The sequence below is a fragment of the Gopherus flavomarginatus genome, chromosome 6 (genome assembly GCF_025201925.1).
Source record: "Gopherus flavomarginatus isolate rGopFla2 chromosome 6, rGopFla2.mat.asm, whole genome shotgun sequence".
NCBI lineage: Eukaryota > Metazoa > Chordata > Testudines > Testudinidae > Gopherus > Gopherus flavomarginatus.
Window position 1 is genome coordinate 103,880,117 of NC_066622.1, and position 26,818 is coordinate 103,906,934.

At 42.7% G+C, this 26,818-nt stretch overlaps 1 protein-coding gene across 2 annotated transcripts in view; it reads right to left on the reverse strand.

Moving 5' to 3' along the window:
- Positions 1 to 26,818, reverse strand: part of PRKG1 (protein kinase cGMP-dependent 1) — an 886,438-nt gene that overhangs the window by 815,151 nt on the left and 44,469 nt on the right. Inside the window, exon 1 of one of the 2 annotated variants that reach the window (XM_050959421.1) lies at positions 16,111 to 16,752. The exons of the other annotated variant lie outside the window; for it this stretch is intronic. Coding sequence (XP_050815378.1) covers positions 16,111 to 16,421 — 311 coding nt within the window. The 5' untranslated portion in view covers positions 16,422 to 16,752. Of the gene's footprint in view, positions 1 to 16,110; positions 16,753 to 26,818 lie in introns of those variants that run through there. 2 annotated transcript variants of the gene reach the window in all.

Consider the following 26,818-nt stretch of genomic DNA (forward strand, 5'->3'; position numbering starts at 1 on the left):
GCTGAATTAATCTAAACAAAAAGGCCTACTTTAACAACTCATAGACTTTGTTAAGATCATGCCTGGTAAACAAGAAAAGTATGTCAGAAACCCAGCTGGCTCTGGGTGAGGTCACTTGGCAACCCAACAAGCTTGACTAGGCCCAATGAGCTCTCACAAAGAGACTGTGCTCCCTGCTTGGACCAAAAAGCTGGCAGATCATCATTTAAGCCTTGTAGCAACAGCAATACAGCAGCTGCTCAATGTGTTCTCCATCTGCAGCTGTGCCAGAGCTGCTTCCTGTAGCTCCGACCTGCACTTGTTCTTGCTCCAAACCCCATCTCCAGCCACTGACTGGTCTCCTGACCACAACTCTGGTTCTGTTCTGACTCTGGATTCCAACCATTGGCTTGTCTTGTGATCATGACTCTGGTTTTGCCTCCTAGTGGTGGTGTTACCACTAGGCCTAACTCGTGTTTTGACCACTTGGTTGCACCACCTACACCACAGTGTGAGACAAAGTGTGGGACCAGAAACCAATGAACCAGAATTGGTGTGTTGAAAATCAGGCCTAATTGGTTACTAAAGTAATGAGGAGATAGGCTATTCCACCCCTCACTCCCTTTTGGTGTCCTTAAAAGGAAAGACTTTGGGGAAGGGGAGTGAATGCAATGATTAGTCACTGAAAGAAAATGAAGGAGTGAGCTTTACCATCATTACTGCTACCTCTCCTGTCTGATGGACCCTAGGAATCTACCAGGAGAGTCAATGGCAGAGAAGGAAACTGCATTTTCTGTCTTGCTATTATTTTCTCTTTCCTTTTGTGCACGTGTCTTTTTTGTCTTCTAGGAAAGAACAACCATTCCAGACTATCTCATCTAACGTCTTCTCTTTTCTCCTAAAAAGGACAGTTATGTCCATCTTTAATACTATTTTAGAAACTGTCAAGTATGGGAAGTTTTCTTCTAAAAACTCTACAGCTAAAGGAAGAGGGAACGGAAAGAAAATATGTTATAATGAGAGTCTTATATAATACTTCGTACTTCAAATGCTTCCACTGTTTTTCCTTCTTTTTCAGTACCTTTAATTAAATATTTTAAAGGATTTTTAATAGTGGTTGCTATGATACTAAGCAGGCTAAGAGCTCTGTATGCCAAACCGTATTTCAAGTTAGATAGTTACAGGGTCATATTGACACCTTTGACTCTTTGGGTCCTTAGGTTCCATCTAACCTGATACAAATGTACCATTTATAAATTAGTATATTACTTTATGCAAACACTCTGAACTAGAAAGAGCACCTCAGTCTAAATATTTCTGGTTTACTTTATTGCTATTATAATCACTTAAAAGTATGCCTCTGATCTACAACAAATGTATGCATTTGTCTTCAAAAAACCAATTTAGCTTTCTAAGGGATTCAACTAAATCTCTTGTATATATATTGTACTTTCCCCAGGGCTATACAACCACTTTTTTTTAAAAGCATAAGTCTCTTGTAGATATAAATGACTTGTAGAATTTCCTCTTCATAGAAAATGAATTTGTGGGATTTTGGCAGATTTCCCAATTTTATATTCACAGCATTTTTCAAAGTTTGGTAACTGGAAAAATAAGTCACTTTTCTTCTTACTGGACTGTATGGAAGAGTGCTGTGTAATTTACAGAAAATACTTACATAAGAAAAATGTTTGTATTAGGCCTGTCAAGTAATTAAAAAAAATTAAATCGCAAATAATAGCATGGTTAAACAATGTAAAACTTTAGAGCCTGTAAGTCCACTTAGTCCAACTTCTTGTTTAGCCAATCACGCAGACAAACAAGTTTGTTTACATTTGCAGGAGATAATACTGCCTGCTTATTATATATCAGGCCACCTAAAGTTTGAACAGGAGTTCCCATAGCACCATTGTAGCCAGCGTTGCAAGATATTTATGTGCCAGATACACTAAAAAGAGTCATATATCCATTCAGGCTTCAACCACCATTCCAGAGGACACGCATCCATGCTGATGATGGATTTGGCTTGATAATAATCCCAAGCAGTGAGGACCAACACATGTTCATTTTCATTATTCTAGTCAGATGCCACTAGCAGAAGGTTGATTTTCTTTTTTGGTGGTTCAGGTTGTGTAGTTTCCGCATCGGAGTGTTGTTCTTTTAACTCTTCTGAAAGCATGCTCCACATCTCCCTCTGAGATTTTGGAAAGCACTTCAGATTCTTAAACCTTGAGTCAGTGCTGTAGCTATCTTTAGAAATATCACATTGGTACCTTCTTTGTGTTTTGTCAAATCTGCAGGAAAAGTGGTCTTAAAATGAACAACATGCACTGAGTCGTCATCTGAGACTGCTATAACATGAATTATATGGTAGAATGTGGGTAAAACAGAGCAGGAGACACCCAATTCTCCCTTCAAGGAGTTCAAATTTAATTAATGCTTTTTAAAATATTTAATATTAAAACAAGCATCATCAGCATAGAAGCATGTCCTCTGGAATGGTGGCTGAAGCACAAAGGGAGCACGAATGTTTAGCACATCTGGCATGTAAATACCTTACAATGCCAGCTATAAAAGTGCAATGTGAAAGCCTGTTCTCACTTTCAGGTAACTTTGTAAATAATAAGCAGGCAGCACTTGTGACATTGCACCCCACAATGCTTTATGGAAATATGCTTATAAATTATATAACATAACTGGAATAGATTTTATGCTACAGATGCCATGTAACATATGTCGGCAAAGGTTATGATCTACTGAATATATTCATCCTATTTGTATGCATGTATCATTTTTGTATTTGAAGTTATGAATATTGGTGTGTACTTGTTTGATTTTAAGTAGCCTTAGTAAGGCATTTGGTCAGCTTCTTAAGAAAGGAATTTGCAAGTTAAGTGCCCAATCAAGAAACACTTAACAGACAAGGGAACGTTGGAAGACTCCAATCCACATAAGAAGTCTACCTGGAGATGTTCAAGGTAGCATGTAAGCAATGGCTGCCACTTGTAAGGAACTGAGTCATGCATGGACATGTGACTTGCCCATTTGACTCCAAAACTCCATCTTGGAGCTGAATTCTGCATAGGAGAGAGGCGGGGGTATCCACCCACAAGAGAAAGTCTATTTAAGCCCCTGAAAGACCCCTGCATTTTGTCTTCAGCTGGCTTAAGAGATATACATCGGAGGTGGAGGGGCTACCTGAAAGAAACTGGAACAAAGGACAGTAACCACTGGGGTGAGAGTGATTGCTGGACCCAGACTAGAAGGAGGCTAGTCTGTGAAAGAAGTTTACTGGAACATCTCTAAGGGTTAGATTTCATCAGGAATCACTTTCTTACTGTATTAGATTTAGACTTGAGTGTTTTATTTTGTTGTGCTTGGTAATTCACTTTGTTCTGTCTGTTATTACTTGGAACCACTTAAATCTTACTTTTTGTATTTAATGCAATCGCTTTTTACTCATTAATTAATGCAGAGTAAGTATTAATACCTGGGGAGGGGGACAAACAGATGTGCATTTCTCTCTATCAGTGTTATAGAGAGAAACAATGAATGAGTTTACCCTGTATAAGCTTTATACAGGTTAAAACAGATTTATTTGGAGTTTGGACCTCATTGGGAGCTAGGCATCTGAGTGTTGGAGACAGGAACACTTCTTAAGCTGTTTTCAGTTAAGCCTGCAGCTTTTGTGGGGGGATGTTGTTCAGATCTGGATCTGGATTTGTAGCAGGCTAGCGTGTCTGGCTCAAACCAGGCAGGGTTCTGAAGTCCTAAGCTGCTATGGAAAGTGAGCTTAGAGGTAGTCCCAGCACATCAGTTGACAGTTCCCAAGGGGTTTCTGTGACCCAACTCATCACAGCATTATCTCACGTAAATGTAAACAAACTTGTTTGTCTGAGTGATTGGCTGAACAAGAAGTTGGACTGAGTGGATTTATAGGCTCTAAAGTTTTACATTGTTTTATTTTTGAGTGCAGTTATGCAACAAAAAAAATCTATATTTGTAAGCTGCACTTTCATGATAAAGAGATAGCACTACAGTACTTGTATAAAGTGACTGGAAAAATACTATTTATTTTGTTTATTTTTACAGGGAAAATATTGGTAATCAAAAATAATTCAATAAGGTGAGCCCTGTACACTTTGTATTCTGTGTTGTAATCGAAATCAGTATATCTGAAAAAAAATGTAGAAACACCCTCCAAAAATATCTAATTTAAATTGGTATTCTATTGTTTTACAGTGCAATTAATCATGATTAATATTTTTAATTGTGATTAATTTTTGAGTTAATTGCATGAGTTAATGGAGATCAACCAAATCACCTTAGTTTTTATGGTCCCGACCTATTCTCAAAGACAATGGCAAACTTCCCATTATCTTTGATGGGAATAGGATTGGGCTCAATATACACTGTACACTCATTAGCTGTTTACTTTGTTTTACAGAAAGTTTGTATTCCCAGCATATTTTATGATTTCCACAGGGACAAACTGCACAGTCTTCAGAAAGCATACATCTGCTTTTGTTTCTGAGAATTTTTAAAAATGTTTTTACTATGGGAAAATAGCCAGTATAAAGTTTAACAGTTGTTAAAAGAGCACTCAGTCATATTCCCTGATTTGATTCCAATCAAATCATGTCACAGAGATGTTGTTAACATCTTTTATTCTTAAAGCTGAGTGAATTGTTTGGCCAAAGCTGAGTGAAGTAAGGTCCAATGCTCAACTCAATGGCACTTCTCTGTAACCCAATAATTTTGGAGTGCCAAATCTGATCAACTGAAAAATTTCAGGGAATGTTCCAGGCATCAAGGGTCACAAGCCTGTTGATTTTGGTGCAAATTGGAAAAGCATGAATGCCTGATTCATAGGAAAAATTAGGACTCCCAGACTCCCTAGTTGTTGGAAACTATCAGTCTTAGGTTTCAATATTTAAATAAATAAATCAATCTCAGTTTTGGTCCAAATTCAGTCTAACACAATCCTTTTAATGCCTGATGCTATTTTATATATCAGTATACAGCTTGTGGGAGGCCAAATAGGAGGCAATGAAAAACAGAGAACTTTCACAGATGGGAAAATAAGTCTTGTTATAGGATTGCCTGATCAGTTTTCTATAGCAGAAAGCTAGTCAGCTACCCCAAAATCTTTGCCAACTATTCAAACTTCTTTTAAGATATTCAGTTATAGGAACATTTTAGGTTGACATTACTTTTAAATTATAAATCTTTGCATTATAGCAAACTTATGGCCGTATTCTGCTCACTGTTCTCATGCAAGTAATCCCATTGAAATTAAAATCACTATTTGTCTGACTAAAGTAATCAAAATTTGGCTCTCGATCTGTTACCTAGCCCTTGTGATCCAGCTATGGGACAAATAGCCAGGAACAACTAAGTTTTAATCCCAGCTCTGACAGACTTGCTGTGTGACCTTGGGCCAGCTATTTAACTTCTCTGTGACTCAACTTCATCTGCAGAAAATCCTCAGAGAGGTGCTGCAGTTCATTATTGTACACAGCTTTTCATATGCAACACTTTGTATGCACTCAGTATTACTACTAGCCCCCAAAATCTGGACTTCATGAGTTTAGAATTATAAAGGACCAAATCCTGCCAATCTTACTCAGATGAGTAGTATCATTCATGTGAGTAAAGTGAACAAATATTAGACCTAGGGTCAACTCGTACACAAAAGTCTACTATATGGCTTCAATCCAGTACTAGTCATCCATGCAACTAACAGCATAGTGCCTTCTAAAATGTCTAGGATCACTTTTCCTAGTCCCTATTATTCACTTTCAGGACCCAAATTTATTAACTACTATTAATTTGATTAGTCATTACTCATGTTAGCAAGGCCAGATCCTGTAAAGGTGCATTAACCAGTCAGCTGGAGATGTCTGCTGCTTCACTTTGAAGTCACAGTATACCAGATGTATAGCTGGGGAAAGTGGACATGGCCAAGGACAGCTCCATTCCAATGATCTTCAAAGCTCCTCTAAATTGCAGGTTTGATCCCATTGTGTCAATGGAATTACCTGCAGTAAGGCCCTGATCTTGCCTTACCCATGCGTATGTAATGCTCATGATGCATACTCAAGAGTTATTTTCTGTTCTGTATCCAGTTTCCTCCCCCGCATCCATCCCTCTGCCATAATTGTTTCACAGAACATCACAAGCTATTCCAAGGTTTTTCTGTTTGCTAGTTTGACTTTAATTGTATAAGCAAAGAGCAGAAGTGAAAGTAAGCGGGTACGGGCAGGTACAGAGGACCGGTAAGAAAAGGAGACTGACTGAGGGAGGGAGAGAGAAGCCTGTTCCCTGCATAAGAATAATTTAAACTCAGCTGTTTCCTGATGGTTCAGCCCCCAGGGCTAAGTTTCTGGCATCCTTGTTAATTTCACTCACAGTAGCTGAGGGGAGGGGCTTGAGGGGAGGGTGTGTTTGACCATGGCAGAGGCAGTCCTTTTCTGCCCCTGGGGATGAGGGGATGTCTCCAATACTAATATACACAACAAATACAAGCATTTGGCTGCACAGCTTAAATCCAGAGCTAATAAAAGCAGGTGGAAGGGGAAAACTCACTGTCACATTGGTTCTCATCTCCTCCCTCCCCCTCCTCCAGCCAGGCTGCAGACAAGGCTCTGCATTCCTCTCCATTCCCCCTGCCCCCAGCAAAGGTTTTCCTCTAGGCTCTAGCTTGCAGTAGGGAGACTGGCCGAGATGCCTGCTGCTGCTGCCTGCAAAAGAACAGTTTAAACTCAGCTGTTCCCTATGCAGTTCAGTGCCCAGAGTTAGGAGCCGTTTCTGGCATCCTTGTTAATTTCACTCCCAGTTGTTGTTGGGTATGTGTGACTATGGCAGGGGCAGTTCTTTTCTGCCCCTGGGATGAGGGGATCTCCTAAACACAATCAAAATCAGGAACCATTTCCAAGTTCAAATCTATCCCATTCCCTCCCCAGCAGAGGATCATGGTTGTGATGTCCAAACTGCTTGCAGATCCTCTTTAAAATGTACTGTTTAAAAAAAAACAAACACAAAAAAAAAACATGGAGAACATTGTGGAAAGATGTGTCATGATGATTAGGGTTTATTTTGGGCAAAACAATTTTGCTAAAGCAACTAAAGATTCACAGGGAAAGCAAATAGCCTCCATAGACAAAACCACAAAGGGATTGGAGGGGAAAACTGAATATTCAGGGAAATTATTGTGCCTCCTTTGAAAGAAATAGTAGTTTTCATTCCAATCCACCCTCTTTATATATTGATTTAAACACCTGAAATGTCCTTAGGACATCGGGTGCAATCTCAGATCTCTTTTTATTTTGTCCTGCCTGCAGAAAGAAGAGTCTGAAATTGACAAAACTTTCTCTAACTATCTTGTATATTTCAGGAAGGCTATTCCAGTTGTCCTTCATTCACTCCTGACTTCCCCTCTCCTCCTCCCCCGCCCCGGCTCCCTCTCTGGCTGGCTGGCTAGCTGTGGTTTTTGCCTTGGTTACTAACTCCTTGGCAGACCCAGCCCAGTGGCACCTGCTGGCTCTCTGCAGGCAGCAGCCCATTGGGGCCGGTTGCTGGAGTCGCTGCTGGTTGGTGGTAGGCTGCGGCTGTATTGTTTGTGACACAGTCATACACATACACATACATACAGTCAGAGGTGAAAGTAAGCCAGTCTGGTATGGTGTACCAGCAAGAGCCAGTATGCCGTGCTGGACCACATTGACTTCCACAGTGGGGATTGAAAGGACTCTGGGCTGCCCGCGGCTGTGGGAAGCGCAGAGCCCTTTAAATCCCGGACGCAGCTCCGGCGGCCGGGCTGGGGCCGGAATTTATAGGGCTCAGAGCTCTCCACCGCTGTGGGCAGCCCAGAGCCCTTTAAATTATGGCCGTGGCTGAGATTTAAAGGGATGAGAGCTCCCGCCATTGCGGGCAGCCCAGAGCCCTTTGAATCTCGGCCACAGCTCCAGCGGCTGGGCTGGGGCGAGGATTTAAAGGGCTCAAAAGGGACAGCCCAGAGCCCTTTGAATTCCGGCCACGGCTCTGGCGACCAGGCTGGGGCAGGGATTTAAAGGGCTCCGGGCTTCCCTCAGTGGCAGGAGCTCTGGGCCCTGTAAATCCCTACCCCAGCCCCGCAAAGCTTGGGGTTCCCCCTGGCGGCCAGAGCCCCGGACCCTTTATTTTGCCCCTGAGCCCTGGGGGGCTCCCAGCCACCTCTACAGGTGGGAGCCCCTGGTTGATTTAAAGGCTCTGGGTCTCCCAGCCACAGCTGGTTCCCCAGGGCCTTTAAATCTTGAGAGGCCATGCCTCTTCTGGCTGAGGCCATGCCCCCTTCAGGTCTCCGGCAGTACTGGTAAGTCCTGTAAGTTACTTTCACCCCTGGCAAAAAGACATGTTTTCCTGCCAAACCCATGTAAGACCAATATAAAGATATTTTCTTTGCATGTAAATATATATGTGAAACTTGTAATTCAGTCAATGATTTCAATAAACTAAATCTAAAAATGACAAGAGTATCAGTTGTGCTTCCTCATACAGTGCCTTATCTAGGCACATGCACAACTGGCAGAGTGTGTCTAATCCATGTTATATTCTATCATAAACAATAACTCCAGAGGGGCAAAACTCACTGTTCTCATTTTTCTTCTTTGGCATGACAGTACTCTCTCTCTCTCATAGCTCTGAGGCTCAAGTTAGAAATGCTATCAAAGTCATAAATTTACAGATTTGGCTGGACAGTTAGGATGATGAACAGTATATCTCAAGAAGACTTCACATTATCTCAAAAGGTATTATCCTTAGGCAAAAGGCTTCATGCCACTGTGGCATGACTGTCCAAGAAAATATCAAGTATTTTTCTTGAGCAAGGCGTATCACCTGTAAAATTGTGGACAATTAAAACAGAAATCACCCTCTCTCACTATCATAATTGCATTGTAAAATAATATGTTAATTTAGAATAAAAGCATTATTTAAGATAATTGTATAGAACTTTATTAAATGCAGCCTAATGCATTATGTTATGCAATTATCACTAATGTGATCCATGGGATGAGAAAGTAAGTTTGAATTATTAGAAGCAATAGATATATTTAAACTTTGCAGGTTCTCTATATTTTACATTACCTTGAATAAATTTAGAATTTGTTTTACTTCAAGTCACATCACTTCCACAAGCTTTACAGTCAATTTATTAACCATACAGTTTAATGTGAGAAGGCCTAAATCTGGTAATATTGCCACTGAAAATCCTGTGCATTTTCCAGTGCTTTGACAATCATTCAGATTCCTTCACTTTAAATTGCTGGAGAATAAAATGTTAACATATTACAAACTAAGCTTACCTATCCCAATTCATGTGATTTTATCCATGACATTTAGGTACAACAAATGTGTGACATGAACATTTATTCCTAATAAAAGTTTATTTTTCCTTAGGATTAGCTTCCCTCTGTAATTAACACCTCTGGTCCTCCAGACATCTTTATTACATCTACTGTGTTTTCTGTGCCATATGTCTGCTGAATACGTTTTCATATGTTAAGACAGAGGAAAATAATACTTTGCTATTGACATTGATTAGATGAAGCTTATTTTCATCAGAGGTATTTGCAATTATATTAAACAGTCATCTCCCATATGAAGCCTTTCCTTTTGCCATTCTTAGCCCAAGGAAATGATTAAATTACACATTTAAATGGGCCCTATCAGAAACAATTAGAAGCATCTAACCATTTATCAAAGAGTTTACAGTAAGAGGGAAGAGATAAGCTACCAGTACCCTCCATCAGCCTGAATCCAGATGGGAGGAGAGCTGGTGAGGTGGTGGCAACTGGGCCAGAGCTTCAATGGAAATTCAGAGATATGCAGTCTGGGAGGTGAGAGGAGGGAGTAAAAGATGTATATACCTGGATTCTGCCAGTTTTTGGCCTCACTTTCCCAAATTCTATGGGATAAGAGAACAAGAGTCACTCCTACTCTCCCAGAAAAATACAGACCTTGGTGCATTGGGGCACAAGAGTGCAGCCAAAACTCCTATCCAGAACCTGGATATGAGCAATTTTTTTTACCCGAACCCCCAAACTATGCAAGCTAAAAGTGTAGCCGCTCTTACTTCACTGTGGAATTGGGAGCCGCAGCCAGCGTTTAGCCAGTGTGCTGGGGTCAAAAACATGTTTTTCATGCAGTAGGGATGGTTACACAGGTTTTCTAAACAAACTAGAATTTGCAAAAAGTTGCAAAAGTTTGTGTTGCTCCAGCTTGGATTAGGTTCTGGACCCCCTTTTTTTTTGGGGGGGGGGGGAGAGGTGGGAAGGAGGCTGTATTGAGCAGGGCTGTGGCAAGGTCCAGATGTTTTTTCTTTTCTGTGCAGTGGGACTGGAGCAACAAGACTTGTTCCCTGTATTTTTATTGTACAATATTGGGAGGAGGGGGGGGAGAGAGAGGGGGGAGAAAGAAAATTGACACGACAATATCGGACTAGACCCAGTTAGTTCTGTCTCTTCCCAGGTGTCGCCACCTCCCCTAGTCACCGCTGCTTGTTCCTTGCAGTAGCGCCTCGTAGAGCAGTGAGATAGACAAGCATGAGTCCGGATGTTTGTAATTAACCAGACAAGGGGGACAGGGCTTGAGGGGGTCTGTGTGTGTGTGTGTGTCTCTCTCTCTCTTGCTGCTTCTCTCACTACTCGTGCAGTCTGTTTCAATTCGAGATCCAGTGTTGAGCTCCAGCTATTTGCCTTAAAAGGAAAAATAGCTATGGAAAAACTTCAGCTGGCTGGGAAGACGGCTGGGGGAGCGGGGGGAGAGGAGAAGGCTGCTACAGTCTGCGAGGGCTGGACGTCTTTCTAGGATGCAACCTCGTTGTCACCATCGCAAATAGCCAGGAGCTGCTTCGTGGGGGAAACGCTGCCCCCCTAGCAAAGAGGCGAATTAGCCGCGGCAGGATACTAATGACTTGCAAATACAGCACAAGCGGGGTCAGGTCTGAAGGGAGCTTTGAATCTGTGCCACAACACAGGCCAGGTCTCCTGTACTTCCCCACCCACGGCCATAGCTTTAGGTAACCCAGGTGTCCAAGCTGATGGGGCGAGGTGGAAATACTAGTATCCGCTCTAGTTCTGCTCCCCAGCTAGACTCAGCAGGAGAGTCTGGGATCTGACACCCCTCCCCACACTTCCACAAATGCTACTTCTGTCTCAGAGAACTGCTGTTATATTGCAGGGAGACAAAGGGGCCTTCCTGGGACTGTCTCACCTGCTACCTCCTTACACGTTAGCTGTGGAAGGTGATCAATCCACAGAGAAAATTCCCATGCACTATCCCTAAGACTGAATAGTTGAAATATCTTGCAAGCAGCCGAGCTCCCAGCATACCGGATACTAACAGGAGAGAGCAGGGGGAGGCAGGGAGGGAAGCAGCAGCAGCTAAACAATTCAGCCTGGAATTTCAAACGTCAACGCCAGGATTGCATAAGTGGCTCTCCCTCGAAACCTCTGGTGCCGATTCAGCTCCAGGCTTGTTGCCCTAGTAAGCTGTAAAGCGGCGTTCAGGTGCCAACGAGCGCGGCTGGGCTGACGGATGAACACAGCCACTTTCTTGGCATGGGCAGGCACCTAGAGGAGAGATGGCGAAAAGACCAGCAGTCTAGCGTTAGACACTGGTTGCTAGGATACTGTGGAGATCCTCCATTGCTAAGCAGACAAGGAAAAAAATGTGCCTAGGCCTTAGCAGCCAACAGCAACAATAGAAACAGAGTCTGCTTCCCTCTGCCCACCCCCATAAGGAAACCAAATCCTAATCTTGAGAGACACAAGGAACACAAGCCTGGAAATGTGGCCCACCAGCCAGGGAAAACTGCCATTTGTATTCTAGTGGCAGCAGTTAGTGCCCCGGTATTAAAGGATCTGTTAGTGTTCCCATTATAAACCCCCTTTTCTGGGGTACAAAATTTGGCAGCCCCTCAAACTTTCCCTCTACCTCCTTCCTTTCAAAAGAGCCCATCGAGGTCTTCATTGTTTTAGTGTCCATGGAAGAAGTGAAAGGATTTGGACGATTTTCTCCTAAATGGCTATTAGTGAGTAAGGAAATTAAACACATAACTACACTTCTACCTAGAACTGCAAGGAAATGCAGTAACTGCTGCAAACCTTGAGCCAAACCGTGTGAATTAAAGAAGGCATGCTGCCCTTCACCTCATGTTAATGATTCCTGCCTTTTATTAAAGCAGTGTGATCTCTGCTTTGTAAGCGGGCTACGGACCTGCTACAAGGGTTATACAGCACTGAAACAATAGGATGAGATGTGCAATGGAATTAGTATTCTGGAATGATTATTTTAAAATACAATTCCTTTTCCACCTGAAGAGATGTAACAATCTTCTCAGTCAAACGTTAGTCACTCAAAACTACACATTAGAGTTACATTCTTAAACTATTGAAACAATGCAACCAAAACGGCTACAGTAAGAAATCACTCCCTTATCTAAAGAGGCCCGAGTGAATTAGAAGTGCACTCTTGCAAATTTGTTCCCTAAATAAAAGGATGCCAGCAAAGTACCTTATTTTGATAAGATTTTGTGACACACACACTCAATATTTGGAAAACACAGCGAATTAAATTTCTTATTTCTGACTCTCACAACTGGATCTGAATTGCCTGTAATCTTGCACAGAAAGTGGTTCTTATGCAAGATATTAATTTCGTAAACTCTGAATAGCGCTTTCTACATCAGCATGCTTTTTTCTTAAGAAAAATCATAGCCACAATTACTAAACTTGACCTGATTGTACACAGGGCCTGCAGACTTGGAATTAACATTTTATAAGTGATATGACAGGTGTGTGCTTAATTAGATTTAGACAAAAGGTATACTACGCAGATATTTTAAAATATCTTCAAATAAGATGTGCTCACATTCACTTGCTTAGAAGGTGGTCATTTAAACCCATGTATATAAAACAATTGGGATAGTCACAATCAATAACCCAAATGTTTAAGCTTCTTGTATTACCTATCAGAGATTTATTGCATTGTGTCACTTTCCAAGAAGAACCACTTCAGTGAATGTATAGCTCATTTTCAAACTTCCAGATCTGTTAGCCACTTTGCCCTGTTCCTCAGTCTGGGTGAAGTGAAAAACCTGTATTATTCCTTGCTTATTCTGCTTCACTGACACAAATACAGAGAATCTCCAGAGGCTTTTGTATGGGAAAGCCCATGCAAACTGGAATGAATACAATGACCACGTGTCATAAACTGCTGGAGTGCCCTGCTTCATATTTCCCACATGGGAAAAAGAGAGTAGCACAAGAATGATCTTAACAACCCATGAGCCATGCTGTGAGAAATCCCCCCTCGCTTCCTTTCGCTAGCCGCTCATACCGTAAGGAAAATGTCAGCTGTAAACATTAAACAGATTTGACTTAATGAGGGCCCTCTCGCTCTCCAGCCTTTGACTAGCTTTAGTGAATGCAGGGGGGGGCGGGGGAAGACTTCCCAAAAGTAGGGATTCTGAGTTTTAACTCAGAATGAGACAAATTTGATGGTTACAAACGAGACAAATACATTTCGACACGTCAAATAATTAAACAAAACATTAGGCAAGCAGTGAACTCAATCTACCAGAAAGACGCTAAACTATTGTAACCTATACAAGAGAATCAGTGCTAGCTTTAGTACTGGGTATATATTTTACTTTGCAGATTTGGGAGATATTTCCTCTAGCAGATTTGCTTCACCCACATGAATTCCTACTCACCTTATGGTCTAGGATAATATTCTAAGTTAGTATATTGAACTGCAAAACTTTTTATATCAAAAATGAAAAACATTTATTTCCAAAAAGACTCTTAAAAATAATCGTGCGACTAACACATGAAACTGCGTGTGGTGTTTTGATATAAGCCAGGAACTAAAAAGTATACAAGCTTTTTCATGATTATGGGACCAAAACACATCAATAGTTTTATTGGGGAGTGAAAAAGATATTAAGCACTGCATGGAGGATGTAGTCTCTCTTCCATAAGTGCTCAGTTTTCTCACTTAAACCAATTTGCATAGTCTGTGACGGCAAGTGTGAAACAAGGATAGATGATCTCCCAATTTTATTTAAAGCTTGAAAGAGATTTATTGAAACTTTCCCTTTATCTACTGTGTTGACAACCAAAGCAGCACAGTGGCGAAAGTCACTGGAGTAGCTCTCCCCCCCCCCCCCCCCCAAAAAAAAAAGTTCTTAAGCGCAGGAGGAGTAATATCAAGAAAGGCAGGGCATTACTCAGAACCTGAGTCTGATGGAACCCCGCGTGGTGTTTTTAACCTTAGGATCTTCCCGGTTTTTCCTGTAGTTGGACAGAATGGCAGATAAGGAACTCCCCACACTTGTACTCACCCACCAACTTCTCCTCACCTTTCACTCTACATTACACTGTCAGCAAAGCTTTGATCAGCTTTATTTTTCTTTGAAAAAAGGTCTCCCCTTGGTGTTGATCGTTGTTCACCCCAAACTAGTTCTCTCTCATTTTATCTTTTAATAGATTTAATTGCTTGATATTTACTGCTCCAGAGCCCTCCATAAAATCCAATAAAATGCCACAGAACTATAAACTATCCAGGCAGCTGTTAGTGTATCACCTTCTCCTTATCCAAATATGCCTAAGTAGACAAGGCCACATACCTCATTAGATACACAGATATGTCCGCCATTAAATTAATATACGACGAGACTAGAAAGAAGTGGGGTGAGAACTCGTGTCGCCAAATAATCGTTCTGTTAGCTGAGCCACAAAAACTGCCCTTGGAGCGCAAAATCAGCAGACACTCCATTCTAAACCACAGCCGGAATTACCTACAGTCCCTGCCCCACCGAACTATGAACACCTTCTCTCGCTCCAGACTGAAGGGGAGATGCTTCATGACGAGCACCAGCGAAAACATTTCTTACACACCTGAACCAAGGACGACTGCCAAGTTTTCAGCAGTCAGGTTACAGCTAGGGCAGTCTAGCTACAAAAAGATGTAGACAAAGACTACAGAGGATGGAAATAAAACAAAAAAGCAAGGAAACACTCTTGCCCTCAGCCGTTCACTCCTGTTGTGCATAGACAGTGTGGGGGATTCTCAGCAGCCCGACAACATGTGCTCCGATACTTAGCCACAATTGGCTCAGTGTATACATGCAATGCAACTTTTAACCTCGGAATTTCCTTGGTTGTGTCAGTTGTATCACAACCGCAGTGATTATTGAATTGCAGTTTAGCCGGTGTGGTGTGTCGGATTTATATTTTCAATCTCCTCTAGTAGTTCGGTAGGCTTGGCTGCTCAGCTACAGCCAGGAGCCAATTTTTATATCCAAGTTATGCCTCCCAAAGGATGATGTTTAAAACCTTAAAATGTGCAAACTTAGCTACCTGACAACAGCGCCAGCAGCCACAGCTCAGATACAGCCTGGACCCCTGGAAAAGTGCAAAGCAGGTGTGCAGAGCGCTATGAAACCAGGAACACTATGGATCTGCTCCAGGTAAGACCTTTAAAAACCCCACACCTGTCAGGTGCAATACCGAATAAAAAAAGAAATCAAGAGACTGGATTTGCCTCTCTGGATGCTAGCTATCGGCACCTCAGGAATCAGCAACACCTTCCTTAGGAGAGGGGAAAAATAATCAGGATAGTAAATTCTATTTTGCTTCATAGAGTTCAAACGTCAACCATTCAGCAATGCGGACAAATTCAGGGCAGAAACCACGAGCACAAAAACAGACATAAAAACGTACCACATTGGCAAAGACAGTCTGATGAAGCAGCCGTTAGCGGGGTTAATTTTTGGATGGGCAATTTTACCCCAGTAATAGGGAGAATGCGCTTTCCCCCTTCATGGTCTAGGAACTCTGCTCCCAGTGGGCTCGGGAATACCTGGACAGCTGACAAAGACACCACGGAACAGGGATACGTGCAGTTACAGTGGCTGAAGAAATGTGGGCAGCCCAAGAGAAGCGTTAGGAGGAATATTTCGGAGAATGAGAACAGAAATGGAAAGCAGAAGGTGCAGGACTCGTCTAAACAAGTGGATGGACAGACAATACAGAGACCATTCAACTACCAAAGACAGGATGCACACAACGCTTAAACCCTGCTTACTGTGGGCTCTTGGGGTAGAAGGGAAGGGTGACATGGCTGAGATCCTGGATGTCAAATGCGGTGGGCTCGGCTGAAATTGCCTGCCTCTTGGTCCTGTGTTCCCCCTGCAGGGTGCTGGAGGTTTGCTGCTGCGCCTGCTGGGTGGCGGGCCGGATCACCGAGCGGTACTTGTCCAGCTCGTTTTGTAGTTTCTGGATCAGTTCGTCCTTCTGATCCAACTCCAGCTCTAGCTCGTCTATGAGAGCATCCCGCTGCCTCAGCTCCTCGATCTTCTCCTGCAGCGCGTATTGTAAATCCCGCAAAGTGCCCATACTCCTCCTCGGGCCCGGGGAGCCTTCCTCCGCAGCCTGTCTCTCCCCCGCTCCCAGCAACTTTCCCCGAAGTAGCCGCAGCTTCCCACTTCAACCAACTTTGCCGATCGCTCCCGACCGACCTGCCGCCGGCAGATTCCGCTCCCCCTTTAAACTCGCCTCCAGCCTGCGCCGTGTGGCTGGGCGATTTGGCAGCGAGCCGCGCTGAGCTACGGAAGGAGGATTAGAGACATAATCTTAAACGGAACCCTCCGGCACCACTCCACCGGAGGCTGGGTTGTTAAGGGTGATTTCGATCTGCCTGCGTCAGGCTAGACTGGAGAGAGAGACAGAGCCGGAGTGAGGGGGGGGAGAGAGAGAGAGAGAGAGAGAAAGGGGCGTCTGCAGGATGCCGCTGCTCATGCACTGCCTCTATGACTGTGTCACTCGTAAGGCTACTTAAAGGCTAACGAGTTTTCCGAGCCTCTGCCCCGACTCTGTTTTAGAAGTGGGGACATACGGTGGGGATTTGGCATTCCAGACGCTTACTCTTAAATACCACATTCTCGGGGCATGTCCAGCATCCGGCAGGACTGCAGTTCCTTATACTCTTCCAGTTACACCCATTACACTCCCCCAAATGAATAAAATCAATCATAATGATACCAAATCTACTCCAACTGCAGAAAAATCTTCTGTTTAATCTGTTTCCACCCAGTGCAGTTACAGTGTAGGATCTCTTTGCTTCCCCCTTTCCCAGGCATTCAGATTTTACAGTCAGTTTGTTCATTAATTCACTGTCATTACAACTATTAGAAATAAGCAACTTCGGTTAATGTTTCACACGCCAGTAAGTCAGTTTTAAATTTAGAAGAAACCTAAACTCTCATTTAGCCTGAAACAGACTGCTAAGCACAAGCTCCGTTTACAATGGTGCTGAGGGGTCCTATTGGGTCTTGCCAGGGTTTGGCCCACATCCCAAATTGTACAGTGTGAATAGATAACAGGTATAAACACTCCTACTGCATCCTCCCTCCCCAAAAGTACCCTGGCATATCCTGGTGCATGGATGCTTCAAAAACAAATAAAGACATGGACATCACTTGAATCGTGGTGGATCCTGTGAGTGCTGGGCAGCAATCCCAATGAACAGAGAACAAGCCCCTAGGTACATAAAAGTTACTGGATTCTGATGCATTCCAATAGAATAAGGGCATAAAAATGGTTCCTGTAGCTGGATCCAGACAGTTTTTATCCCTCATCTCCCATATTCCACAGTATCAGTAGAGAATAAGCTTTATTCTACTGCACTAAGAAAAGGCCAGACCCAACCAAATTCCAGCAGAACAGTGCAAAGAACCTGGCATCTTGATCCTGCCAATTTTTGACTGACATCACCCAATTTCCACTGTCCAGTAGTCACAAAAATCATTTGGCCATAAATCCCCGTACTGTAAGTGAAAAAAAACTTGGCTATACCCTGCTGTATCTAGGTGCCTAGTTGGATTTTTCACACGTTCATGTGCCAGGATGTAGCCAATGATAGTTTTATAATGGAATAGGAGCAGACACTTGGCTTCCACACATGCAATATAACATTTTCCAGATGGAGCAAAACCCAGGCACAGAATGTGTGTTTTAGCTTTGTCTAGCAAATGATGTGCTGGAGCATAGAGGTTCTTGTCTTGTAGGAGCAGTGATATAGGTTTGGACAGTACAACTTGGGGGGCTGGTGCCAAAAATGGAAGGGCCCCCTACACTGAGCAGTACGTGTGGTCTATCACAATTATACCATTTAGGGGTTTAGGAACAGAAGCTGCCAAGATCCAGGTGCTGGAACTGGGTTTTTGCAGCCCCTCATGTACCAGGATGCATTATGGGTCAGTTTTTTGTCAGTGCAGTAGAAGTGGCTACATCTGTTCTCATTTTAGGCATTAGAATTTGGGGGCAAGGCCCCAAAATTGGCAGAATGTATCAAGTGTAAGGTGCCACAAATGGGTGTTTGCAGGACTTACACGGCAAGATGTGTCAGGGCCCAAACTTTCTTTGTGTAGTAGGAGTGGCTAGACTTGTTCCCTGCTTTGAAAGTATAATTTGGGGCACATGATTGAAAATATGCAAGATACTACAAACTGCAGACAGATCCTCTTTTTATCTTTTTCTGTTGTTGATTATGGTGATTTGACTGACTCCACAGGCCCAGCTTTCCACCTGCTGATGGTCTCTATAATATTAAGAATGAAGAGCTGAAAAATATACTTCAGAAATCCCTTATGCAAACTACTGTTTTAAGGGGCTGGCCACTTACCATAAATATTTTGTGAGCCTTTCTGTGCTGCTTGAATATATTTGTTCCCTTACATATTTTGAGGAACAACTCTGGGTTACACATAATGTTCAAATACCATTTCAAATAAATATGAAGCAGTTTAAATCTTTTGGCTGCATTTGTGTTAAACCCAAGAGCAATGCAATTTCATTTGTCTTTTCAAAATATGGACATTTTCTAAAGTACTTTAACTTCAGAACTCATTTTGCTGCATATTTTCCCCCACTTAAATAAAACTTGCACAATTTACTAACATTCACAACACCCAATACTATCACAATATTTAAATGTTAAAGTTAAGCAGATACACTCTAGGTGTTTACAAACCAGAAACCAGTGTTAAAATGAATGTAGTATGTGTTTATTTTTCATTTTCTTCTCTATCAGATTGGATATGGACAAGTAGATAATGAGATTAAGACTGTTGACTCAAGCCAAGACTTCAAAACAATTGTTACACAAAATGGAAATGGTTCCATATAACTTTTGAGTAACAAATAAAGCTACATAGTTTATATTTAGATTTCATTAACAGTGCATAACCTACAATCTAGATATCTGTATGTTACTTGTAAGAGAAAAGACATCCATGAAATTACACTAGAAATAATGCTGGCAGAGGTGTAGAAAGTCAGGACTGATTTGTTTTATGAAGCATCATACACACAATGCTCTGAAATAGGTGGACAGCAAATGATTCCAAAAGCTTACACATCTTCTGCTTACTCCATCACTTAAGCCATTGCTGTTGGCTTCTTGTTTTTATGAGCAATAAAATTGGTTATTCTAAATTATTTCTAAAATAAAACACATGATTATGCATAAAGGACAGGCTCTTGTGGTAGCCTGGGAAACCATGAGATTCAAAGACAGTCTGAGTGATTCATTGCAGCAAACAAACAAATAAACATAAGGATATTCTTAGCCCAAAGAATCCCAATGCACTTTACCAACTATCAGCCAAATCTTCCCAAGTGATCAACTCTGAAGACTGTTGACACTAGCTTAATAGCATTTGTTTTCTAATGTCCTAAAGACACCCAAGGGCAATTGTGAAATCAGCATGGATCTCCTTTCTTAAAATCTTCTGAGCAGCTCATGGGTTAGTGTTCTCATTTGTGTTCTCCATGACAGTTCTGTCCTTGGGGGACCTGGAGGGCTGTCCCTTTCAAAAATAATCTTTAAAAAAATTCTACAAATGAAGGTGCTTGTCATGAAGCAGCCTCACCTAGAGCACCCTCCATGGCAGGGTGCACCATGACAGCCACACTTACCTCAGTTTCCCTGCATCACAGTCCCCACAAATACTCTAAAAAGTGCTTTTCTGAGTACAAAGAGCCCTTGTGGAGTTAATTGATCAGAAGAGAAAGCCCAGTGCATATGACATCCCAGCACCATAATCTAGGCAACACATCCAATACAACCCCAAAGTCCCTGATCACACCCTGGCTCTCCGATGCAGCACTCACCATGCCCTAGATCTTCACTGTAGTCTTCTCCCGTCCTCGTACCTGGGCAGCCACTCCAGCCCTTCCAATTGGAGTATAAACCTGCTCTTCCCAGCAGGAACCTCCCCCCCAGCCTCTTAGCTGGGAGCACCCCTCATTCACTCTGGCTTTCTGGCAGTTCCTCCAGCCTGGGAAATGTACCTATTGGGTTCCTGGGAACTGGGCGGGCAGAAGCCTGCCCACTGCTAACAGATCCCCCTGGGAAATGTAAGTGGGCAAGTTCCTTCACTGTTCCCCACCTTCAGCTCTCAAAGGCTCTTGACTCCAGCTTAAAGCCAACAAGCATCATCCTTCGTTTTCAGACTTCAACCCTTGTCAGCCTTTGCTCTCTCTCTGGTCCAGGAAGGACAGCAGGCTGCCCCTTCACTGCTTTCTTAGCCCCCAGCCCTTTTCAGCCTTCTACCCCTGGCTTTGGCCCTTGAAAGTCAACAAGCTGGCCCCTCCACTAGCTTCCAGATAATTCCTTTGTTTTCTAGAGAGATTTTCTGCTCTCTGCAGTTTTCCACACAGTCTTCTTTGATTCTCTTGATTTTTCTTGACTGACTCACCAGAATTCTCACTCACTGGGTCACTCCCTAATTTTGTACTGCCTCCAGGTGCTGCCCCACCTTCTTAATTGGCCAGAGAGCACCTGTTCCAGTACAGGGGTGCCAGACCTGCTTCATTTACAGCGGTCAACCACTTTATCACAGTGCTTTCATCCCAATTCTCTGTGCATTTCATACATATTAATTGAATAATTTAATGCTTCTATCTTCCAGCTGAGGAATCCTTGTGAGGCACTTTACCTTAGAGCTCCATAGTGTACAGCAAACCACAGTGGAAGAATGAGGCACACAAACGCAAGGGCCTGCAGTTAATGAGTTCATGTGCAGCTAAGTACCCCAAGGTAAAATTCTGATTTTAGAGTGGCCACTTAGTTTTCCTTAAGTATGTGCTCTAGATGCTGCCTAAATTAAATGCTGCCATACTCTCATTGGTAAGGCAATGATCAAATGAATGAAAACAGAAAGGCAATTTATACATGAGAAGGGTAAATCTTTGTAATAGTCGTTCTTGTAGACCCCTCAAGATCACATAGCTGTAATTTGACATCCAAAAGGGCCAGCTCCCTGACACATACCCATCATCTAACAAGACCTCCAATCTTCGGCCTAAAAGAATGAGCCCACCGCAGAGGACACACACCTCTGTTCCTGAAAGTAGGGATTATATACTGTCCCTTTAAAGTTGGATAGTTCTTATTTTCCTAAACCTGCACCAGGATTCAGAATAGTCCCTCTATTCCTAGCCTCTCTGTTTTAAATGCCATTGATACTAATCCTTTCTGCAAGGGTCATCTGTCAACAGATGCAGCTCACACTTCCACTTAACTGCTATCCTCCAAACTGAAGACAGATATTTCAAAGGCCTTCAATCAAACTGAAAATTTGCACCTCTCAATGATCAGATTTGACATCATCAGGCTGGAACAAGCCAGAGTAGCTGAGAGGAACACCCAGAATCCAGAGCTGCATGGTTGTATGCATGCCTAAATATCCTCCTCCAGCTGGGCATATTTTTTCTGGTTTAATCCACTGCAGTCCTGTTACTGGCTTCTCTCCAAACTATCTGTAAGAGGAGATCAGACTACAGTTTTAAGTAAGAAATAGAGTTTATGAGATCTGAACTGCTGGGAATTTATAGTACATTTTCCCACAAGCAGTAGAAATACAGATACACAATGCCAAGGTTCTGTAAATAACTATCACATGTATCTCTAACTACCAATAAAACAGAGCCACTTATGAAATGGAACACATTACTATTTAACAGTGTACAGCAACACTACATTACAGTTTAAGTCAAGAAGTGAAGAGCAAACCCTATTAAAACTGAAGGTGGAAATTGTAAGTAAACTGGAATTTGATTCACACTGGAATTCTAGCAAAAAAGTGCTATTATCTTTGGTGACGTGTGGTCCTTAGTTTTACATTGCATTAGGAAAGGTGTATTCTGTCCCATCTGAGAAATGATACCTTCAGTTCTCCCTTATATCATTATTTTGGGGTACTGACTCAGAGCAAAGAGTGCCACCTACTGAAACACCAACACCATTTCCCTGCATAGGAGTTTTTCCTGAAGTTTCCAAGTAGGGACTAACCAAACCTGACTTGGTTTGGTTTAGGTGATCTGAGAAGATCACAGTCCAAGATGTTATGTCTGCAAATTATTATCACAGCCTTAAATTAATAAAGTCTACAAAAGTTAGATTCTGGATGTCCTGTACTAATAAACAAGTAGGAGAAAGAAAACATGTAACCTGACCCTCAGTTTCTCTCTCTATGCACCTACACAGAGGGAATCCAGAATGTCTGTTTCTTCTCTCCTCCAGCACAATACAGGTGTGGAGGGGAGGTGTCAGCAAGGTCATGGGCATTCCACACCCCAGAGGAGGCATGGTCAGGTAGGTTTAGCTCTGGCTGTGTTCCCTGTGCGAATTTTCTCGTAAATGGAGGAAAGTACTGTGGGGGGAAGGGAAAAGCACACATTATACCTTATAAAATGTGTAGCATTGTCATTTCTGAGCATATTTCCCAGTGCTCTCAGAAGCATTCTGTCTGCTTGTGTCCTTCACAGAATGCCTCCAGCAATTCCCATTCAGGCTCTACATCTCCTCCGCCTGCTACAGCACATCACAGCCTCTCAAAAGGTATAAGAGAGCTCTACAGTATGAATCAGATTAATGAACTAGGAAGCAATTCAATGCTAGGAGTTGGGGCTTCTGTAGTTACTGGTTCATAGAAATCTACTTTACCAAGACTAAGTTACAACAACTGTCACTCTATTTAATGACGGTAGGCAATGTAATTTTCCTTTTTCTCTCCTAAATAAACATCACTAGTTCATGATGTTTATGATTCAACACTGAGAGTTTCTGGACTTTCTTCCTTTTCCCAGTAAGCACTATTAAATGAATATATGGCCAATACAAAAACATAACTAAAGTTCACTCCTCCTCCCCCGGGAGGAAACAAGAGAGAGAGAAAGAACACAGTTGTCCAGAAGAGCTAGAATCTTTTGCACTGAACAGTGCACCTTAAACACCAAGGATTCTTATGTGTAGGAAGTCAGTGTCTCATGATTGAATGTTATTATCTTATGGGCATAGGGGGAATCAAGGTCCTTTTTTAGTATGTGGATTCTTTCAGTTATCAAAAAAGGAATAATTAGAGTCAACACTTGTAAAGAACATGCAACTGTTCCAGTTTGCCAGTCCAGGAACATCACCCTGGTGCAAGGATCATTTTGAACAGATAAAACCAGAAAATACATGAGGAAAAAAACCTCAAGCTCTATTAAATTAAAAAAGAAAACCTGAACTAAAAAGCTTGCTGCAAAGAAAAAAGGAAAATAACAGTGCACTATATTATAATTAGTAATATACTTAGCTTCTGATATCACGTTACAGACATAACAGCAAAAATGAATGCCCATATCATGTACGTGAAAAGGATAAGATTTTACTACTACATAATAGCACAGAATCATTTACATAATACAATGAATTGTGCTTCTCTCACCTCACTCTATTCTGCAAAATAAAAAAAAAAATATACCAGATTTAGATTTCTTGTATTCTTTTAAGGACCTTTGACCTATAGAAGTTAGACACATGAATGACAGAAAGCATCCAAGAGGAAATTACTGCATTGGTGACATTTTTTAAAAAGATTAAATCACCCCTTCAGTTCACCCCTTCTGGAAGTGAGCCTGCACCTGCAAATCCTGGGGGATGGGCAGAACAGGAAACCGGGAACAATAAAAATACTGACGCAAAACTGACAAATTTCCTGAAATGCATTAAATTTTAAAGTTGAAATATTTTAAACATGATATTAAAATATGTAAAATATTTTGTGAAGTGCCTGATGAAGCATTTTTATACACATTCAAGGATCCTATTATCCAGTCCTCCCCATAGAGCACCATAATTGTCCCCTCTGGGGTTTTTCTCTTACTAAGCCACAGATCCTCTACAATCCTCTTTGCTTCTGCAGTCACACAGGCTATTTGCTTGTCCCAATGGCACCTTCCACTTGAGATATACTCAGGTAATACCACCAAAGCACTTTTCTATCAGGGTCTCCTAATCCTTCCCCCTTTCACCAGGGTCATAGTTGCTCTCTCTCCACCCACAGAACTAACAAGGAAAACATTCAGGGTGCTCCATGCATGTTCAATGTCCCATGATGAGTAAGTAGGTTCTTCCCTGACTGGCACGCTGTCAGTGAAGGTCACTAAAGGACCAATCTGCCTAAAACACTCTACCAGCTAATCCCTCTGTTAAGGGCTAGACATATTATCTAGGGACAGAAAAGGAGACACTCTTTCATTGGAAGATTTTTCTATACACCACACTAACACTAAGGCAAAACAAGCCTGGGGGTGGGGGGGGGAAGAGTCCCCTTTAATTGGGAGAGTCTATCAGAGACTAATGGGTCTGCCACAACCTCAGCTGAGTGGAATTAGAAGCTTCCATTCTGTCCCCTACAGTTGGCAGCTGAGTAGGATGCCTCATCCAGATGTTTGCTGCTGTTGTTTAACGTCCTAAACAGACAACATCTCATCTTTTGCCATTCTTCTGGGGCTGTGAAACATTTGGAAGAGAATAATTCCCATTCCCTGCACAGCCTCCTCATGGAGGCACAGGAAAAACTGAAATAGAGGGATTGTCAGCCCTTTAAGGGCCAGGGGATTTTACAGCCATCCAGCCCTGTTCCATAACCAGACTCAGCATGGAAGGGATCAGGTGATCCCCGTAAACGGTTGGCAGAGGGATACTGCTGTATGAGACAGAGATGGGCTCCTGAGATAGGCACTGAAGCAGGGGGATTAAAGAGAAGGATGTATCCTCCTTTCAGCACTGAAGGATGTATCCTCCTTTCAGCACTGAGGCAAGGGGAAACAATTCTGGAAGTTGTAGCCAATCATGAACAGAAGAACAGCTTTGTTTTGATGTTTTGCTTACGTTTGATGTTTGAAAAATAAAACTGTGCCCTGAAGGAAAGGCCTGAAAAGACTCTGGCTGTGGGTCCCTTCCTGGGGCCTGGAGATAGGCCAGCTGCCTATACTTCCTGGTAGAACAGGAGCACAATTGAGTGAGTTCCTTGATACTGAGCAAATGTATTCCTGCACCCCTCAGCTGAAGTTTTATTTACTTCCTGCCATGGGCAGTGGGTATTATAGGTTGGGGGAAGCTGAGCCTCTCCAAACAGCCAGGTGTGGCTTTGCCTATACTCTGGTCCCAGTTCCCCTCCTGCTCCCCACTCTGAGGGTGGCTCCTCCCCTGTACCATGGCCCCAGCTGGGGCCGATGCTGGAGCCGCACCGCCCAGCCTCCTGGGCTGGGTTCACACTGCTCGGCCTTCTGGCGCTCTGGGGCTGGTGACGCTAGCCTGGGGCAAAGGCCACAGTGGGGGGACTCTGGGCTCCAGTGGGAGGAGTGTGGAAGGGCCTCAGACAGAAGGAGGCTAGCCTTCCTGAGCCAGCAGTTCACCCAATGTCCATGCTACCCCCCTTCCTCAAGCACATGAAGTTGACTATGTGAATAAGTCAGTGCAGTGTAGAGCAGAAGTACATGGTGGTGTAAGATGGATCAGGTCACAGGCATGTACAAAATGAGTGGAGAATCAGACATCTTAAATAATCCTTTGAGGGGGGCATGTTAAACATCCTGAACACTGTCAAAACAAGTTCTTACTTCTGTTTTCCACTTACTGCAGTCAGACATTGACAACATCTCTGCACAGATAAGCTCTTCTCAGTAGTCCCAGGGCACAAACTGCTTATAGCAAAAGCACCACTTAAATAAGGAAAACCCTGAAAGTGCAGCTCTCTTTTCCTTCCAGCTAAAGCTACTGACCTATGAACCGAGGGACTGATGAAGTTAAACGTAAGCCAAGTATGTGTCACACTCTGATCTTCATGCACTCTCCTTTACAAGGGGTGAGAAGGGTTTATGGGAGGTTGCAAAATGTGGAGGGCACTTGAAGGTGCAGGATTTGTGATAAGGGTAGGGAAGCCAGACCTGTTCCTTGAAAATTGGTTGTCCTGCCTCATCTAGGCCTCAATCAGACTCTCACATTCTATTTACTTTAATTCAGCCATCAGTGTGCAGGATGGATGGTGCTCAGAGAATTTTGTATCTTGAGTATTCAGTGTATGATCCTCTTCCTCATTCACTGTAATCATGCAGCCCCCTTCTTCAAAGCAACTAGGTAGGGGTTTCCCATAACTCAGGCCTTGCAATACTGCCATTCTGTACACAATAGTTCACAGAGTTCTTGAGAAATAATATTTATGATCATGTAACTAAGACATGATCATAGTGGCCTACAGAGCTCTGTGTCATTTAATGTGCATGTTAATAGACCATAAGAATGAGGCATGGCTCTTCAGTAGAGCACAGATTTCCTTAGAGCACTGCCTCATTCCGTACTCCCCTTTACAATGTATGGAATGAGGTCTCCGACTGCTGCTCAGTGTTGAAAGGGTAGCACCCTGGGTAGACCTCTGCCCATATACTCTTTAGAGCATACA